The following is a 20,972-nucleotide window of genomic DNA, read 5'->3' on the forward strand; positions in this document are numbered from 1 at the left end:
CATCATGTTTCACTAAATAAAAGATCTCTCTCTCCTGTCCATTCGACTAGCCAAGTGTCTATCATGCCAATAAAGGTGACTGAAACTGAACTGAAATTGATAGTCAAGGATCTAATGTGGCTTAATATTATAGTATTGGCCTCTGTAATTGCCAATGGTATGTATAGAAAGGAGATTTGCTAAACTTGCCTGTTGGTAGTTTTAATGTACATGAACACGATTTAGTCTGCAATCCTAAACACACTTACTAGGGATTAAGTCCCATTGAGCTCAATGCGATGTACAGCTAAGTAAATAAGTTTAGGATTACACTGTTAGAGCATGTCAGGAGCAGGCCATGAAGACAGTTCATGGTTGTGCTCCCAGGTGTTGTTTTGCAGTTCTCTCCAAGGCCAGTCCGTGCCCCGTGTTTAGACTTCATAGAGTCCTTCATAGATTCCTTTAGTGTGGGAATTGCCAAGTACTCCTTCCTGCCTCTGGGAGGGGGGTTGCCTGGGTTACTGGTTATCTCCTTTTGCTTTTCCATATATGCCATGTGCCTTGCCTTAGCCCCTTACTAGTGTCATTCTGAATATGGCTTCTGTAACCTGTCGAGTCTAATCAATAAAACTGCTTTCGTGGACTTGCCGTCTGCTGGAATCTGTTTATGGGTTTGCCGCAGGGCTAGAGCTCACATTATGACACTAGTCATCTTCATCGGTTTTAATTGCTGACCTTGGCTGGAGCCCTGGAGGGTTCGCCTAGGCACTCGTCTCCTCGGCTTGGGGCTCGAGACGAGCTCCCCGAGGATCCCGGTTTACTGCATGCCGTCTTGGAGGAGACGCTGCGAACTGACGCGGAGGCCACCCGGCTGGTTGGGCTGGTGACTGATCAGTGGCGTCACCTGGCAGAGACGACCCCCTGGAGGACCCCGGACGCTGATCTACGTGCCTGCGACGACCTTTTGGGACTGGATACTTTACTGGAAGAGACCCGGTTGGCACAGGAGGACCTTGCCTTGCTAACTCGGTTGTTGTCTGAGCCGACGCTCAGCGAGCCGCGACAGGAGTCGGCAGCCCCCATCCAGGGGCTCGGGTCTTGCTTCCTGATGGCGGGGGCTCGAGACGGAGACTTTCCGCTAACTGTCCCGGACCCCACCGTATGCCACCGGGAAGCACAGAGCGTTGCCGCCCAGACAGTCCTGGCTCTCATGGACTTACTGCTAACCACAGTGACGGTAGCGGAAGTTGAAAGTTTTAAGCCCGGAGTTTGGTCTTTCCTCTGCGGATCTAGCTCAACAGGTCCAACCGTTGTTGGGTCAACACAAGGAGATCCAATTACTCTTGGAGCAAACGGCCGAACCAATTGTGATGGCCGCTGCAGTCGCCAAATTTGAGGCGGACCGAGCGCTCGCTGACCAAAGGCGAGCAGAGGAACAACTGTTGGCGGAGGCGGCCGCCACTCGGGCGTGAGCAACGGCAAGGACTGAAACATGGTCAAAAATTACCGGGGGGATGGACTGGTCTTTCCCTTCATTCTCCTGGGGCTCCCCGGAACCAGAACAACCCCAGGAAGTTGCACGCAGACAGCGGCTCACCTTTGCTCCTGATGTCCACAAGAGTGAGGAGGAGGAGACCGAGTACGTTGAAGAAGGCGACTGGAATACCAATTACCGAGTTAGCCAAGCCCGACGGACTGGGGGAACTGAGGAAGAAATCCATGCCTTGCGGTTTCAAAACCGAGAGCTAATGGAACGTATGGCCCAGATGCAGGACCAACTGGACTTAGTGATGCGTGAGTACGGTCGCCTGCAGCGTACTCAAGGGGCGCCTGTCCCAAGCCAACAACCCCCAAGGCAACCAGGACAGCTAACCCTGGCGCAGCCGCCAGGACAGGCGACCCCGGCGCAACCAGGGCAGCCTGGGCATCCAGCGCAGCCGCTTCTGGGGCAGCCAGGACAGCCAGCCCCGGTACTACCGGCTCCAGGGCAACCACCAGCACCACCTCCTGTTGTCCCGGTTGTGCAGTGGAAGCAACCCTGTCTACGAGTGACATTTGATGGCTCCGTGGATGCGTTTCCCTTTTTTCTACACCAAGTGGACAGTTACATGAGAGAACAGGGACATTCCTTCCCCACGGAAGACAGCCGAGTAAGATGCGTCTCCTGGCTTTTGGCTGGAAAAGCCGCAGATTGGATGGTTCTCCAGTTTGATATCCGGGCCCGCTCCATACGGTCGCTTAATGAGTTCATGCGAGCGTTAACAAGATGCTTCGAGGATCCATTCCAGGGAGAGAAGGCCAAGGCGGCCTTCCTCCAACTTCGGCAAGGATCCTCCTCAGTCCGTGAGTTTGCAGACGAGTTCCAAAGACTCACTAATAAAATAGTTGATTGGACTGAAGCGACCCGAGTGCGCTACTTCAGACCAGCATTGCATCCCGAGATTCTAAACTGGGCATACATGCAGCGAGACCCAGCCACCTTGGAAGAATGGATTTTACTGGCGGAAGAGGTGGAAAGTCACCGCCAGTTTATTTCTCTTGCCCGAAGGCAGGCCAGGGAGGGGGGAAGCCAGAAAAACCCTCCCAAACCGGCCGCTCCTCAGGCCCCACGGAGGCCTGCTCTACCTCCACCGGACCGAGCATTGCGATTTCAAAGGGGAGCCTGCCTTGTTTGCGGCGCCATGGGCCACTTCGCAGCAACCTGCCCACCACGTCAGGGACCGCCGGGTCCCTCTACCCAGCCGGCGGGGACTCCTCGCGGGAGGGGACGCGCTCGAGGGAGAGGCGCCGTGGTCGAGCGAAGCGTCGCTCCAAGATGAAAAGCACCCCCAGCTCTGCTTCCCGGAGAGGTGACAATGGACCCTTCGCCAGCGGACCCGTCGGGGTCCAGGATTACAATTACTACCCCTGGAGAGATCAGCTCCGCTTCCTCCGAGAAGGGTGACCACTGGAACTCCCCTGCCCTTTATCTGGAGTCTCCCCTCGAACCACCAAAAAACGGACTGGGTCTGCGGTAGAGGGGGCAATACTGCAGACCCCCGCAGGAGTTCCTGCGAAGCCCGGGGCAAGACCTGAAGCCCCCTTCATGGTGAGTGAAGTGGAAGAGACTGTGTATGTAGATGTCATATTACAACATTATAGAAAGGGTCCTCAATTACAAGTGAAAGCCTTAATTGACTCTGGATGTGCCTGCTCGTTAATAAACGAAACCACTTTTAAGGCGCTCCAGGTGAAATCAGTCCCTCTGCCTGCTCCGGTCCAGTTCGCCCAGATGGACGGCAGTGACTTCAAGGGCCCCCCAGTAGATCGTCGCACTGACGGGGTGGCAATGGGAATTGGCCACCACTGGGAACAAATCAACCTTACTATTGTGCCTAATGTTAGATATGCGGTGGTGTTGGGAGCAAATTGGCTCAAAGGACACAGTCCCGCCATAGACTGGGACGCTGGGACTTTAACAGTTAATAGCCCATTGTGTGAATTACACCGACATGACGTGGCCGTTAAAACCATAGTCACGCCAACCCTTGCTCTTGCCTCGGACCCCTCCAGTCCAACCCACTTGCCACCCGACTATCAGGACTTTGCGGATGTATTCAATGTGCAGGAGTGTGATGTTTTACCTCCCCACCGCCGGATTGATTGTGCTATTGAGGTGGTGGGGGATGAAACACTGCCAAAAAGTAAGATTTACCCAATGGGCCCTACAGAACGAACTGAGCTCCGTGAGTTTTTAGACAAAAACTTGGCTCGCGGTTTCATCCACCCGTCCACCGCGCCCTGTTCGGCACCAGCCTTTTTCGTGCGGAAAAAAATGGGGGATTTGCGTTTGTATATTGACTTCCGGAAACTCAATGCTGTTACTCAAACGAATGCCTACCCCATCCCCCTCATTTCTGATCTCTTGGGACAATTGAAGGAAGGACACATTTTCACTAAGTTGGTTTTAGTCGAGGCTTATTGCAGAGTCAGAATTCAGGAGGGGGATGAATTTCTGACAGCTTTCTCCAGTATGGAGACAGTTTTTGGAGGGTTCCACAGTGCCTTTTGAAGTGTGGTCTGATCACAAAAATCTGGTCGCCCTAACAGAGGCCCGCAAACTGTCCGCAAAACAAGTGTGTTGGGCGGACTTCTTTGCCCAATTCCGATTCATCCTGAAGCATGTACCAGGGAAGCAAAATCTACTGGTTGACGCCCTATCTAGACTTTCCCAATATCCCATCAAAGTTGACCGACCCACAGAGTCGCTCTTCGCCCCTGCCCAATGGGGTCTAGTGCCCACTCTGGCTGTGCAAACCCGTTTTCAGACTCACTCCCCGCTGCTGCCGCTTCCAGAGGGGATGGATGCCCCGCGCCCTGGCGAGCCGGTGACGCCACCCATCTCGCTTCCTCCTCCCTCGGAGCAATCTACAGCCATGTCTCCCGAGGCACGGGGACCCGAGCACCCAGTTCAGCCGCCCCCCACTCCAGTATCAACTCTGTCTCCGGTCCAGCTGCCCGCCGGCACTACTCCGGAGGGGGTGGAAGGTCTGTCCGAGTCCTTTAGGGACACTCTTCTTCATAGTTATCAAGCAGAACTTTCCTCGCAGACCCTTCCAGCTTCTCTAGTTAAACGCGGGGAATTTTGGTACACAAATTCTAAACTGTATGTGCCAAAGGTGTTGCGGGGGGAGGTTTTAGGTTTTGTTCATGGTGCCAAGACTGCCGGACATTTCGGGTTCCTTAAGACGTTGCATTTACTTAGGAGGCAATTTTGGTGGGCAGGCATGCGGTCAGATGTGGACTCCTTCATCCGCAGCTGTCCCATCTGTGCAGCAGCCAAATGGGCACAGGGAAAACCACCCGGACTTTTGCAACCGTTAGAGACCCCCTCTAAGCCTTGGGAGGTGATTGCAATTGATTTCATGACGGATTTACCCCCTAGTGGGGGAAAGGCTGTACTTTGGGTGATTACTGATCTGTTTTCAAAACAGGTGCATCTTGTGCCCTGCGCAGGTATCCCTTCTGCCCCGAAATTGGCCCGCCTCTTTGTGTCACATGTCTTCCGTCTCCATTCCTTCCCGTGGAAGGTGGTGACGGACAGGGGTTCAAATTTTGTGGCCAAATTCTGGAAAGCTTTCCTCAAACTGGTTGGAGTGGAACAGGGACTATCTAGTGCCTTCAATCCCCAAACGAATGGTCAAACCGAATGGGTAAATGAGGTCTTGGAATGTTATTTGCGCTGTTATGTCAATTACCATCAGGATGACTGGGTAAACCTGTTGCCTTTTGCTGAGTATGCTTACAATAATGTGGTTCACCAATCCACAGGGTTCAGCCCGTTTCAGATTATTCATGGTAAAGAGTTTAATCCTGTGGGCCATGTCGATGTGTCTGAGAGCTGATGTGGCTGAATGGGTGCATTCCCTTCAAACAACCTGGCCATGGCTGGTTAAAAATCTGGAGCGAGCCAAATGAAAGTACAAAGCTCAGGCTGACAAACATCGCTCCCCCGGTAAGGAATACAGGGTGGGGGATCTCGTCTATCTGTCCACCAAGAACCTACGATCCACCCACCAGTGTGATAAACTCAGTGACAAGTACGTAGGCCCTTTCCCCATTTCCCGGATTATTAATCCAGTAACTGTAGAACTCTCCTTGCCCAAGTCTCTACGGAGAATTCATCCTGTGTTCCATATCAGTCTCTTAAAACTGTACGTTCCTTCCCAAAGATGGCATCCTGAGTCACAACCCGAAGTGCCTGAAATGGTGGGGGGAGAACATTTTGAAGTGGCTAAGATACTGGATTCCCGCTTTCGCTACGGTTCCCTTCAATACCTGGTTCGCTGGAAACATTTTGGTCCCGCCCAAGATGAATGGGTGCGTGCCCGTGACATCTCTGCCCCCCGCCTGGTGCAAGAATTCCATTCCGCCTACCCTCACAAACCCTCAGTGGAAGGGTGAGGGGGGGTCTTTAGGGGGGCAGAATGTCAGGAGCAGGCCATGAAGACAGTTCATGGTTGTGCTCCCAGATGTTGTTTTGCAGTTCTCTCCAAGGCCAGTCCGTGCCCCGTGTTTAGACTTCATAGAGTCCTTCATAGATTCCTTTAGTGTGGGAATTGCCAAGTACTCCTTCCTGCCTCTGGGAGGGGGGTTGCCTGGGTTACTGGTTATCTCCTTTTGCTTTTCCATATATGCCATGTGCCTTGCCTTAGCCCCTTACTAGTGTCATTCTGAATATGGCTTCTGTAACCTGTCAAGTCTAATCAGTAAAACTGCTTTTGTGGACTTGCCGTCTGCTGGAATCTGTTTATGGGTTTGCCGCAGGGCTAGAGCTCACAGAGCACTTGATTTGAGAGCTCACATAGCAATTGTTCTGTGTTTACTTAAGATACTAACAGCCCATTCCTGGCATGGTGTGGCCGAGGCGCCACTGCGGCCCCTCCAAAGAGGTTTGGAGGCTGCCGCAAGCAGCAAAAAGGGCTTTAAAAATGTTTAATATAAAAATTGGGGGGGGACCCCATAGGGAAATGCAGTGCTGCACCAGCACAAACCTGGTGCAGCACTGCTGAGGTGTAGGATGTTCCCAGGCTGGAAGGGGTTAGGAATCTGCCTACTGGCAGCTCCGCCCCAGAACTCCCTGGGGATGCCCCCTGGCATGATGGCGTGAACGCTTACGCCAGTGGGAGGCTGATCCAGTGGCCCAGGGCCACGCTATCGCAGCAGTCCAGGGAGGCCTGCCTAAGTGTCCCAACGCTGGCTTCCATGCCAGTTTTGGCAGCGCAAGTGGCACAGGCAGTGGCGCAAGTGGCACGGATGCTGGTGCAACCACTTGCATGCCTCTTGAGCTCTTTCAGTCTCGGAGCTTATGATTGGGCTGTAAAACAGCTCCTGTGCATTAGAGCTGGATATATATGGAGACTGAAAATAACCCTTGTAGTTTAGACTAACAAGTTGCTTTTGGGTCAACACAATTGGAGGCTAAGGTTTAGGAATACACGGAGCAAGTGATACCTGAAACTGAGTCAGACTGTTGGTCTATTAGTATTATCCACTCTGATTGGTGGCAGATCTCTAAGGGCCAATGTCTCCTATCTAATCCCATTTAATTGGAGATTCTGGGACCTTCTACATGCAAAGCAGATGCTATATCACTGAGTGGTAGGGCCACCCTAGTCAATTATTTATGTACTTGCTTTCTTGCTTACTTCATTTATAGTCCACCTTTCTCACAGAAACTCAAGGCAGATTATTTAAAACCTACAATAAGTACAATAAAACCCATTTCCAAGCCACAGCAGTATCACTTTATGAAAATGTCTTTCTGAAAAGTTCTGTTTTGCTACAGACCAATACTAGTTTGAGAGCCTTTCTGACCTTGTCAGATAGATGATAGTGCCAGATAGGGGCCACAAAGGAGAATACTTATGTCCAGGCAGTCACAGATGTTATCTGTTTTGTAAGGCAGTGCCTTCAAAAGGCCTTGCTCAGATGAGCAAAGCTGTCTCAGCAGAGCGTATTTGGAGAGGTGGTCCTACAAATAACTACATGGTTGTCTTGTGTGTAGCTCAGCTAGTGATAACTGGAGGAGTTCAGTTTACAGCATGCACAAAGTTTGATAACAAAAGTCGGCGTAAAAAGGCATAAAACCTCCCACCTTTGGCAGTAGGGCTTGTATCAAACATTACTGTGAGCTGGGTTTGCAGATAAAATTGGGCAACTAACAGTGCAATGTGAAGCAGAGTTACTCCAGTCTAAGCCCATTAAACTCTCATAGAGGAATTGCATTGGGTGGCATGTCAGTAGAGGCCTCTACCAACTTCAACAGTAACTTCTGCCTATGTTTAAAGACATTTTATGTCACTGTATTGGAGCCATGTGGAGCAACCATGGTTTTTATCATTTTTTTGCACCTCTCTGCCCTTCTGTGAGTATCTTGTGAATTTTTTGAGATCTTGGCTTTGAATGTCACTCACTGGATACTTGCCCACAGGGTAGAAGGAGAAGCACATCCAATTATATTTAATTATAAACATTTACTTTTAAACAGTATTGCTGAATACTTAAATGTCTGCCAGATTCTTAATGTGATAGTGGGATAGATTGCAAATTGACACAGATAATAGTAAAAACCTTATTTACAAATTAGAAAAACCTTATCAGATTGGTCAGATGTTTTATGATTTGGCCTTGCTGGTTGTTGGCAGACAGTTCTAGTACTCTTTAGGTGAAATAGTTCAGAAATGGTTGTTAAAATCAGAGGGATTGTGAAAGTATAGGGGTCTTAAATAACGTTATCACTTGCAAAATAAGACCAAACACCTATATGTAAGTCCTGGCTTAGAAATAGTTGGTGTACTAACATGTACTACAGCTCTGGGGCATTTGTATACTCCATTTTTAAATATCAGACTGATAGTATTTAAAGCAAAGATTTTTGTATACATAATGCGTATTCGATGAGTGCATATGTACAGAATGTGTATGTAACAGCCCATTCCTGAGCTGAGGCGTACAGGGACGGCGGGGAAGAGGTGCAGTGGCTTAATGCTTAATGTTTGCCCCCACCCTGACTAGGAGTCTTACAATGCATTCCTAAACCTTCGGCGTGCGGGGACTAAGCAGTTCCCTGCCTGCCAAAAGCTAGAAAAGCATTTCTTTTAAAAGCATTTCTTTTAAAATGGGGCTTTTTGCCCCATTGAGAAAAGCGAGGCTGTGCCTGCTAAAAAGCAGGCACAGCCTTGCTCTTCTCGCCGCTGGCGTACCTAGGGCGAAAAGGGACAGGAGGTTGCCTAGTGGCAGCTCCTCCACCAGCCCTCCCTGGGAATGCCTCCCGGGACGCCGGAATGCCCCCCAGAATGTTGGCACAGGCCTTTACGCCGGAGGGAAGGCCCCACCGGTGTCCCGGGGTGGCGTTGTCACCCTTGAAGGTCTGGAATGCGCTGTTAGTTGATCTACCTGGCACTGCTCCCTTTATCCCACATTGTGAGGTCTGCTTCGTTTGGGTCAGTATATAAGAACAAGAATGTTCACTTGAAATTACCAGATCTGAACTAGGATATAGTCATTGATATAATGTCTCGGTAGTATTCAGGTACAAGGGACTCCAGGCAGGACAGCAGAAGTAAAAGAAAAGAAATAAACCCAAACCACTTTTTGCAAGATCTTTCTTATGACAAATATCCTAGCCCTAAAAAGCCTCCTCTTCCTGATAAATGTTCTTCTCTATTTACGGTTATTTACCTTTCAGCTTTAATTACTCATGTAAAAGTACATCTCAGCTCTATACAGATTATACCTTCTATGATATTTAAAGCATATAATGAAACCTTTCATCTGTCAGCCTAGAATTTTAATGTGAAATAGGCTCTGAAATGTGCCTTTCCATTTTCATCACTGAACTTCAGAATTGTGTTATGCTATACGTTTCAGAGCCCATTCGTATCACGTGTAGGCAGACCTGACTTCTTACTACATATATTGTTAGTGAGTGATATTACTAACACCATCACTTCACGCTTTAATGAGCTGTTTAGTATCCAACTAACTAAATATAATAATAAAGAGCTAATAATACATATATAATCAAGCCTGTGGAGCAGAATTTGGATGAGTTTTGCCCCAGGTCTCTTGTACTAGTGCTTCCACGTAGTGATCATGGAGAGCCAGTCTGTAGAGAGGTGTGGTTTTGTTGTTCTTAGATCTCAGGGCCAGTTTCAGTGTCACTGTTGCTGTGTAAATGTCATTTACATTCATTCCTAGATTGTCTGTTAATGTTTTGGGTGCAGCGCTTAACACCTAGTTTATTTAATGCCACAACTAATGCCCATAGAGGAAGTCTTGTGGTCCAGTCCATAGTCCCTGTTCACTCTACAGGCTCTTGATACAATGACATCTGCCTTATGGAATTATTTCAGGTGTCTTCCCTGTGTCAGGTGTAATATGTACCCTAGATTTTGTTGATAGGAGGTCAGACGTTGGAGTTTTTTACCCAGCAGTTGAAGGCTGAGCCAATTCTGTTGCAGAGGACTGGCAGGAAGCACACTCAGGATTGGCAATAGTCCATGATCCAGTAATTAAAAAACACCACCTTACTCTTGCTTTTATAGCTTTGCCAAGCCTGCATAAACAAACATGCCAAATGGAGTATTGGCTTCAACTGTATAATTTATTTGAAAGATCTGTGGATTCACATAGAACTGGGTATATCTTTATCGAAAACAAAAGTTTGCCAGCAATTATGTCAGGTGGTTCAAGGATTTTTTTTTTTTTTTAATGATCCAAGCTTTTGTTAGTACTGTATAATCAGGGGGAAAGCCTGTATATCACAACGGTTCCTCCTGTTCCTCCTACTGCCCTAGACAAAAGACCAGGCTAGAAAGAAACTTAAGCTTCTTTCTTGAAGTGAAGATTTCAGTGTTTAACTTTAGATTGTTTTTCTGAGGCATAAACTAAAAAAGGCAGGGCAATGATGCTCAATATCCTAGGCAGAACTCGAAATGACCCAGATTGCATTGTGGCAATACAGTTTTATTTAATTTTAGATGCAAAACATGAGAGAGTAAAGCATTGTCGAAGTTGGAATCTCTGATTCCCCTCATGTGTTTATGGCCAAATAATCTTTACAATAGACCGCTTTTGGGAACAGAGTGCTCTCTTTTGTTGCTGAGAAAAATTGAGAGGTTGCAAATGAAAGCATAAAGAAGCCTCTGTATTCATGTCTTCAAGCCTTTGTTTCACTTAGCATTGTTTCAGTTTATAAGAGCTGTTTAGCAGATATAGCGTGCTGGAAAGGCCGACGGATTCCCATGCACATCAGGGCAGGCTTGTTAAAATCCTGTTATCTACTCAGCTGCCCACCCAGGATTTACTGCTTCAAGGGTACTTTGAAAAGCTGTTTTCCCTCCCCTCTCCTCCCTGTTTGTTACATAGAGTTTACTTATTAAGTTATGCAGTCACACAGCATTTTGGGGTTGAGACACTATCCCAACTCTTTTGGGTTTACCATTTTTATTTATTTTTAAAGAAAATTCCCTAGTTCTACAGCTTTACTTACATATTACTGTAAATATAATTTGTCATATTGTGACTGGAGTTGCAGTCTGTGTATGAAATATACTTAAGGTGGCTGGTGCTTCAGATGGTTGCAGTCAAATCTGGTGTGCAGTTAACATGCCATGGAAATACTTGACAACCAGAAGCCTTTTAAAAGTGCTTATCTTAATAAATAAAATTTACTGTCTCAGAAACATGTGGCTGACTAATCAAAGCTAAATCCAGTCAGATGTGCTACTTTGGTGTCCTTGATATGAGTCTGGTTGATTGGGTTGCTTGAATAAGGATGCTTACCTCCAACCTGTAAAGATTATTGAGATGCAGAATATATAGCCCAGTTAGGTGGTGCAATCCAATAGTTTTCCAACTCTGGTTCTTTATTTGTCCTTCCACTACCAAAGAGGGCTGTTAAACTATGTCCTATGTTATAACAAGGAAAGAGCAAGTAACAACATGGCTTATAGCATAAATTAAGCACCAGAGTTAAAAACTAATAGATTGCATCATCTAACTGGGCAACACACACACACACACACACACACAGTATATGTGTGTATCAAAACTTTCAATGAAAGAAAACTATTTTGGTATTCGTCATTAGCCTGCCTATTGATGATTCATGAGACTATTACTTGGAGTTAATAGATAACCTGCTTACAAATGGAGGACTTAAGTCATGTTTAAAGAAAGAGTAGTTTTTTCTTTCATGTTTTTACCAAAACACAATTTCTTTCCACTAGTAAAAACGATGCATATGTGGGGAATTGTTTTTGAGGCATTAACATATGGTTAAGAAAACAAGAGATCCTTTCCCCCTGTTTTACTCATGTAATAGCTATTCCTCAATAACTAGTTTATAACAAAGGTGATTGTACTAGAAACATTTATATGTGAATGTATTAGATATGTATTTAACCATTAAGCAAACAGTTGGATAGAAAAGACCCTAAAATGTATTGATGGGAATAGTTGACATGTTGATTTGGCTGTGGAATCTCTCAAATGTATCATCCATATGTGATAAACTTGGTGATCAGTTTTTTCAGAACATTTATTTCTAATTGAAGGAATGTGCTTGTCCTTTCCCACTCTCTCCCCCCCCATTACACTTCAGCCTGAATGACTGTTTTAGTTGAAATGTTCAGTTGTTTAAAGAATTAAGATTGTCTATTATTTAGATCTTACTAGACAAGTGGGATTTGTTCCTTCCATTCCAGTTATCAAAAAGATTAACCCTTTGCCCCCGGAATTCTAATTGCAGCCATTAGGAAACAAAGAGGTTGTTTGTAAAAGATAGTAGCGAAATCAGGGTTTATGCCAAGTGGAATGTTTCTCAGCTGAATAGGGTTCACAAGTATTACATAAATTTTGTCTCCCATTTCAGGCCCCGATAAAGGCAACTTGTGAAGGCACATTATGCAAGACTGGATTTCCTGAAGACGTTTACAATGCAGTCATATCCCGGGGTATACATGAAGGCCAGCCTCTTCTGAATGGTATTGTTGCATGCAGTGTTCAGTTTCTTGTTATATGTATCTTGCACATAAATTAGTGCTGAGCTCTGCTGTTTAAAATTTCTTAGTGTCGTTTTCTTCATTCGTTCTGTTTATGGGATGTGGGATGAGTCATATAGAAATGGTTGGCCAGAAGAATAGCTTTTGTAATGTTCCTCAGGAGTAATTTTGAGGTGTGTGCGTGCTTTTAGATGCCTATCCTAATTTAATATTTTCTTCACAGAAGTCATGATAGTTGGTTTTGTTATATAAAATCTCCTAGTAAACCCTCTTGATTAAGCTGTCATCAGTGTCTTTTATGGCAAAGTCTTTCCTCATCCCAAAGAAACAGGGTCTAGAACTTTTCATTTATTGGAAAAATATATTGTGTCCCAGGCCGAGATGTGTGGATAACTTCAAACATTTTCCCTGACCTCCCCACCCCCAAGTTGTCCCCAATTCAAAAGTGAGCATTCATGTTATTTTTTTCTGGCTTTTGCATTAGGTTAAAAAATGTGCAATGTAATATAATAATTATCAAGTTGTCATTTGATTTTTGAAAGCTGTGTGTTAAACAATAAGAAAATTAAGGTCTTTTTTGCTCTGTATGCACGCTGCCCTAATGACACGGTGACTGGGATTAGGACAGAAAGCCATCATCCTGCAACATTCATGTCTACATTGCCTCAATTCGAAATGCCACTGACTTTGATGGAAATCTCCATAGACGTAAAGATCTTTAATATTGAAATCAGGATCTTATTTATTTCAATTCTGTGAAAAACATATTGAGTCTGAAGTGGAATATTTTCAAATGTTGGACATAATTTCTAGGCCCAGTTATATTTGTGTGCAGTTTTAATTGTCAGCAGAGAGCCTCAGTGTAAGAAAAATGTATTAATTTTGTTTCATAAGCTGTGTGTATCATACATATTATTTTCTAGCTAATTTAAAAATTATGGAGCTGATCAAGAGGATTAGTTTCAGAGAGTTTCAGATTTATCTTAAAGGAAAACTAATTTAATTCAGTTCATTGCTTTTCTTCCCTAAAAATATGGCTGCACAGATCAAGACATTAACATAAATGAAAAAGACTTCTTAAAACGAAGCTGCAAATCAAATTGATTCTTGAAACAAAAGCTTTTGTCTGTATTTAACATATTCTATTCAGCAGTATCTTCTCATAATTACAGCTTTACAGACCTGCCTTGTGTTTTCATAACAATAATTGAATCCAAAAAGCAAGAAGAATTGATTGGTTTTAGTTTATTAAAATCCTGACTTAATAAAGTACTTCCATGTTTCATTTAAAGCAAATTTTTGCAAATCACATAACGTGAATATTCCGCCAAACTAGTTTCTGGGAATAAGGAATTATATTTTATTATGATTTTCTATGCATTTGTCAAATAGCATTCAGAAACAAGCATTGCAGTTAGGTGCTATACAAAGTCATTATCATCCTCATCCGGAGCTTTGCTTTGGTGCCGTGGGGGATACACTGACATAACTAAAATATGCCAGCATAACACTTAGTCAGGTCCCTAACAACTTTCAGTTCCTAGCCTCAGGAATTTGCTGCCAGTTGTCTTAAATAATGATTCTTTATATGTTTACAAGAGTGTGAATCCTGTTTTGTTCAGGCTTACATATGAGTAAGTATATACAGGTATCTAGTCTGCTGTAAAAATGATGCTAGTTCTGATAACCCATATTGATGACTCATTTCCAGCATAATTCCAAACAATGGTTTGGCAACATGTGAATGAGTCCTGTGATCAAATTCTCCCCTCACCCCCACCTGCTACTGCTGCCAATGTATAGTCAGCAGAACTTCTGATTTACTTCATGTCATAGTTTGCCTTTTTATCTGAACTGGCAAGCTGTGGTTTGCACTGTATCTCAACCCAGGATTTCAAATCATGGTTTGAAGCTGTTATACAGTGCTGGTTTTGAGGAGAAGTTCAAATGGTTTGAATATAACAGCAGTTTGGTTTGCACTAAAGAAGTCAATAATTGACTTTCTGTGCAAGGGGAGGGGTGACTGCCATGTTCACATAGCAGGAAATCATGGTTTTGGCATTAGATCTCATCTGATTGTTAGTCATTTATACCCTTGAAAAACAAAGGCCTAAACTTTCCTTGCCTTGAAGTGAAATAAAATGAATGAAATTCCTGCCTAAGGGGGAAAATATTTGTGAACTGGATATAAAAGGAAATCTTTGGGGAAATGTGAAGATTTCTGAATTTGCCAGATGTTTCTTCCAATGATCTTACGATTCCCCTTATAAAGTAAATGTTTGGCTGTATACAAATGTCAGCTAAGACCAGAGCACAGATACATATGCATTTTAATTTATACCATATATCCATTTGGAGGTAATGCCTTTCTGTCGCTAGAGATCTCTGTTACATTTGAATCTTAATAAAAAGCTAAAAGGTTTATTTCTCCATTCATTACTACAAATGAGCTAAGCCAAAGTACTTGGATCAATGGGATTATATGGGCTGAAAGCCAAGTATTCCTGAATAACTGTTTAGCAGATCACAGCCAGTGTTCCTTATTTACTGTACATCTGAAACAACATTACAGAGCAGTAGAATGTTTTTATTTCTTTTTGTTTTAAAGAATCATACAATGTGAATCACATTATGTGGATTAGCATTAACTGGATGAAAAATTTTCCTGGGGCATCATTGGGTTTTTTTTACAACCACTTCCATAGTGGAATTATTTTAATAGTTAATTCTTTTCAAAGTACCAGTATGCCTGAAAGCATGTCATTTGTGGTTTTACATAAATGTACAGGCCATCATTGGATGTCTTTGACTTAAATTTTAATTATAATGTCATTTTGAAATACTATTGTCAAAAGCCCATTTTCTAGTGATTAAACTAGATGCATATGACAATAGAAGTTAAACATACTGTGTATTATAGTCACTTTCAAAAAACACTAGGCTATGACGGTATTTTCGTTGATATTGGAGTTTATACACATTTACACCAATGTGAGATCTGAATTTTGCACTTTAATTGTAATGATTTTTCTGTGAAGTTGAGGTGTTTTAAAGATTTTTGACTGTACTGTCTGATGCCTTAGGTGTGGCAGCATTATTATCCTGTTAGCTAGTAGTAAAATACAGTGACTGTGACAAGATACACACAAAATGACCAAGCTTTTTTGCATTCGTTTCACCAATTTTAAGACTGCCAATTTCTAGAAATTTTTTTTTGTTCACATTTTGAAACTCTTGGTTTAAGATTAGACTTTCAGTGGGAAATATTAGAGGTCCTAATCACAGACACTTCTTTTGAATGTCTCCTCAGTAAGAAACTGAGATTTCTGTCTATGTGTGTGTAGGTGTAACAGTTACCAAGTTGGTTCTGACTTATGACAACCCTATGAATTAATGTCCTCCAAAACATCCTATCGTTATGCATTACCATTATTAAAATCTTCCAACTATCCCTCCTAAGTGCTTCATACAGATGGAATTTAAAGCTTCACAATTTACAGATATGTCAAACACTGTTGTGGAATAACAGTTGCAGAATATAAGGAAGTCCACCTATCTTTCTTTAGTTTAGGTAGCTGTTGAAAACTTTTTTCTTCTACCAGGCTTTTCCAGTGAGAATCTTTGGTTTTATTTAGGCTGATCACTGCATTTTGAGATTTTATTGTTGGGGTCGTTTATTTATTTATTTATTTTTTAAAAACCTAAAAAAAACCCACCTGTTGCTAATTTCTCCCTTTTTTGTTATTTTGGATATGGTATTTTTGTAGAAAAACGGTTCGTATTTGTATAAATTAATAGTGAAGACAGTGACTACTTAAACGACCCTACGTGCACAATATATGTATTATTTACACAGTACATTTTAATCCTGTCCTTACTCTAGGGAAGGAGCACTAAGATATGGGTTGTGCCAGCTGCTGGAGGTAAAAGTCCAAGCAGAAAAGGAATGGCGCTCAAGAAGAAGTGCTGTGGCAGTTTTGTAGGCAATCTAGGCAGGATTAGAAACCCTGGCAGATTAAAAAACAACAACACCAAGTTAATAGGGAGTAGGCAGGAATGCCAGCAAGTGCCAGAATGTTTGTTGCCCAGGTCTGACCTGATAGCATTTGTAGCTAGGTTAGTCCAGGCCAGAGAGAACCGGTAGACTCCTGGTTTAGTGAAGTGGCAATGGAAGCTTGAACGATATGCTGCTGTTGGAGGCCTCTCTCTTTCCACAGTTCTCATGAGCCGTACAAGGAGAAGCTAAGCACAAACTGGAAAACCAGTTTTGTCCCTGAAGTATAAGGGGTTCAAACAAAAAACAACAACCCTGTTTTGTGTCAATTAATGTATTATTTCATAGAATTTAAACATAGTGCAGTTACCTACACCTTGGTCATCATCCAAACCATTCCATATTGTCAATGTTGGATCAATGGGATTATTCCATATTGAGCATAGTTTTGGCCGGGGAGGGCGGGGTAGATAATAATAATAATAACAACAATAATAACAACAGCAACAAGCAACTAACAATACAGGACAAGTGGGAGGAAGAGAGTGAAGGTACTTAAAGTTAAGAGAAGTTAAAAGAAAATATGAGACAAATGAAGGAACCAATGTAGAAAAGAAAAAGTAGGAGTGATATGGTTGTAGCAACCAACTCAACAAATTAAATGAGCTGAAGAAATCAAGATAGAAGTCTGGAAAGCCAGACAACAGAGGAATGCTGCAGTGGTCAATATGAACAATATGTGTAAAAATGAGTTTCAGTTCTATCAAAAGAGGAAAAAAGGCATATATTATAGATATTAGAAAAGTGAAATGTCAAGATTAGCTAATTTTATTTTATTATTTATTTACTTTATAGTCGATTTTTCTTACTGAAACTCAAGGCAGATTACACAATTAGAAACAATGCAGTAGAAACAGTATATAGCAGTAGAATAAAACAATGTCCATAAAACAATGCAATAAAGACTGCCTTACAAAATTAGAGAATGTACTGGAAGAACTGTATAATATATATAATATACAACAATGGCAAAACTGAAGAACACTGTAGCAAAAACAGTATAATATATATAATGAGCATTGCAATTAAAAATACCTAAAATTTCACAGTAACTACAGCCCTATTTTTGTTATTAAAAATTCCCCTTGAACAACTCTTTTTTTGCATGTTCTGTGGAACAATAGCTATCTTAAGTTATAAGCTTGAGATGATGGAATAAACTAGTAGAAGAGGAAGAGAGAGAACAGCTAAAAATGAGAGGGAAAGCAAAATTTGGTTTTGAGAATCTGTCCAAGAGCAAATAGCAGAGAAAGCTTGGAAATCTTAAGTAAAGCAGCGTGAGATTAGGTGAAGAATAGTAGAGCTGAAGGAAATCAACACAGAAGCCCCACCCCGGGCCTATCCAGGGCTGTTTGTAGTGTGGGGCCAGGAACGAGTTGGGGAGGAGGCTGCCCTGGACATTGTGGCCCAGTAGGAAAGGAATGGTGTGGGGGATTTGGCTTCAGTGGCATTGGCTGGCGCTTACCTCTTGCATCTGCAGGGGGTGGGGCAGAGGGCACAGGGTCGGGGACTGCAGGGCACTGCTGTGGCCTGCCCCCCTACTTAGCTGGCCTGCTGCCAAACCCATGGCCTTGTGAGGAATCGCTTTCCCTCCCTCCTTTGGTCTTTGGTTAAAGGTTGCGGTTCAGTTCAGTTTTTCTTGTTTGTTAATTTGTCACAGTTTAAGTGGGCGATTTGGGCATTGGGACAGATGCATTTGGGGGAAGGCCATGCCTGTGCACATGTCTCCCACATTTTTGGAGACCCCTATAAGGGGATGGAGCCACTCAGTGGCATGTCCAACTTGGGGGCTTTCCGCTGGCTCTCACCACCAGATAGCAAGGGAACCACACAGTGGTTGATGCCCATATGGATCCCAGGTTTTCCACTCCACGTTTTTTTCCTCCAGGAAACAGGCTGGGGAGAATGGAGTAACATCAGCCAGCAGGCTCCCAATGCTGGATCCATCCCCATGCTGCGACAGTGCTCCTGTGGCTGTAATCAATAAAAAAGTAAAGGTAAAGGTCCCGTGTGCAAACACCGGGTCATGTCACATCCCGACATTTACTAGGCAGACTTTGTTTACGGGGTGGTTTGCCAGTTCCTTCCCCAGCCATAGAATAATAAAGTTGGAAGGGACCACCAGGGTCATCTAGTCCAACCCCCTGCACAATGCAGGAAATTAACAACTACCTTCCCCCACATCCCCAGTGACCCCAACCCTCCCCCCGCCATGCAGGATCCCACAATCAAAGCACTCCCAACATGACCATCTAGCCTTCATCTTCCCTTTACCCCCAGCAAGCTGGGTACTCATTTTACCGACCTCGGAAGGATGGAAGGCTGAGTCAGCCTTGAGCCGGCTACCTGAAACCAACTTCCGTTGGGATAGAACTCAGGTCGTGAGCACAGCTTGGACTGCAGTACTGCAGCTTACCACTCTGCGCCACGGGGCTGTGGCTTAATTTCCTCCAACCTGGCATGTGTGTAGTCCTTTGCCCCCTCACCTCTCTCCCCTCCTCGCCCCTGGGTCTGCAAATGATATAGACTACTAACAGTGCTATCCTCATGAGTTACTCTTTTAAGTCCATTTAAGTCAATGAACTTATAAGGGTGTAACTCTCCTTACAATTGCACTGTAAAAGAATGACTAATTAGAGCCGAGTGGGAGTAGATTAAAAAAAAGCCCAAAAATGGGGAAAACCAACAGATACTGAAATGGAGACCTTGAGGGAATGATTGGAAAGATATACATGGACAATTAAAAAATAGAATCAGAGAGATTGAGTTCTGAAACTCTAGAGATTGATCTGAAAAGAGAATAATCGTGGACAACGCTAATAAGTAGGTTTGCGGCCCTAGCCTGATGGTGGGGGGGGCGGAGGGGAGGGCTCCGATGCCACCCCTGCCCTGATGTTTGAGGGCTTGAGCTTACCAAGAATGACCAGTACACGAGGCTGGGATAAACAGGCCACAACTTTATTGATTACAGCGTTAGGCATTGGCTAGCATGCTGGCCGGGATCCAGGGATCAGCTGACCCGTCTGTCAGCTGATCTTACCCTGCCCCCAACCCGCCTGCTGGGCGCAGCCTGGGATGGCAGTATGTTGGGACCCGTGTGGGCAGCCGCCAACTGTGTGGTCCGCTGCCACTTGGGAGGAGGCCAAACCGCAGCCCCCGAGACAGGCTTAACCGTTCCTGGCCTCCCCCCAAAACCCCTTATTAGGGTCCCCAGAAGGGAAACGGGGCACGCAGGCCTTCTTTTCCCCCAAACTGGATCCGGCCCCATGCCCAAACCGCCAACCTTAGTTGTGACGATGATTCCCCTAACCCCATAACCAAGGGGAGGGTGGGCGGGACAAGCGGTGCGGCGAAGCGGGAATGGCCGGGGGCGGGGCCTGGCTTTATCCCCCCTTCGGCACGCCGGCCGGCCCAGACCCCATTGGGTCGGGAGGGTCCCGTGACCCCCACGTGGAGCCCGCCAGGCCGCGGAGGGGGCGGAGGCGGCGACCGCGGGGCTGGGTGGGAGCCTGCCCGGCCATACCCTTACCTGGCCGCCTCACGTAGGATCTGGGCCCGCCCCTCTGGCTCCCAGCGGGCCGGCCAACCCACACCTGGCCCGGCTGGCTGCGGCCCCGCTGCTCAGGAATGGCGCCGCCCCCGCCTCGGCCGTGGCCCAGGTAAGAGCGACCTGCTACCTGTCCCTCTGCTCCTCTCCCCCCCCAGCAGGTCCGCAAACCCGGATCCCCCCGAGCGGGATCCGTTGCTTCTTGTATATGTTCTCAAAAGCAGAAAGCTCCAAAAAGTCATTAATACATTTGAATGAATAAAGATATTGGCAATGGCAGTTACTGCATCAGCAGAAAGAGTGAGAAGATACACAGAGAAGGAAATTTATTTATGTTTACCAAGATTTAAATATTTTATTTTTTTAATGTTCTGCCATCTTTTTATTTAAAAGTACCATAGAACGTTTTAAGTGTGCTGATGCAGCGCTGGATTTTTTTGCACAGTACATTTGTCCCAATTTTCTTTTACCTTCTGATGATAGCTTTAAGCACTTTTTTTTTTGAATTATTGACCATTTTGTGCTTTCTGTAGTTTACGGACATCATAGCCATAAAATGTTTACATCTGGAAAAATCCCATTGATCTTATTGTAACATACTTCCATGGAAGTATGCTTGATTTCATGCTTTGTTATTTTGACCAATTCACTTGTTCTCAAATACTAGTTTTTCAAAAACCAGACTGTTTTGTTTTGTTTTCCCCCTGTGATGTGTTTTATTTTTTAAAATGCCCTAGATAGCTATACAGTTTTGTTCTAACTGTACGTTTGTCCACAACTTTGCTTGATTAAGTATAATTTATAGTGATTGTATGCATGTAATTAGCACATGGATGTTTTTTAA

At 44.5% G+C, this 20,972-nt stretch overlaps 1 protein-coding gene across 1 annotated transcript in view; it reads left to right on the top strand.

Moving 5' to 3' along the window:
- Positions 1 to 20,972, top strand: part of CDH2 (cadherin 2) — a 153,413-nt gene that overhangs the window by 11,636 nt on the left and 120,805 nt on the right. The window contains exon 2 of the mRNA XM_056854997.1: positions 12,398 to 12,509. Within this exon, the coding sequence (XP_056710975.1) occupies positions 12,398 to 12,509 (112 nt within the window). The remainder of the gene's footprint in view (positions 1 to 12,397; positions 12,510 to 20,972) is intronic.

Source organism: Euleptes europaea, chromosome 8, assembly GCF_029931775.1.
Source record: "Euleptes europaea isolate rEulEur1 chromosome 8, rEulEur1.hap1, whole genome shotgun sequence".
Lineage (NCBI taxonomy): Eukaryota > Metazoa > Chordata > Lepidosauria > Squamata > Sphaerodactylidae > Euleptes > Euleptes europaea.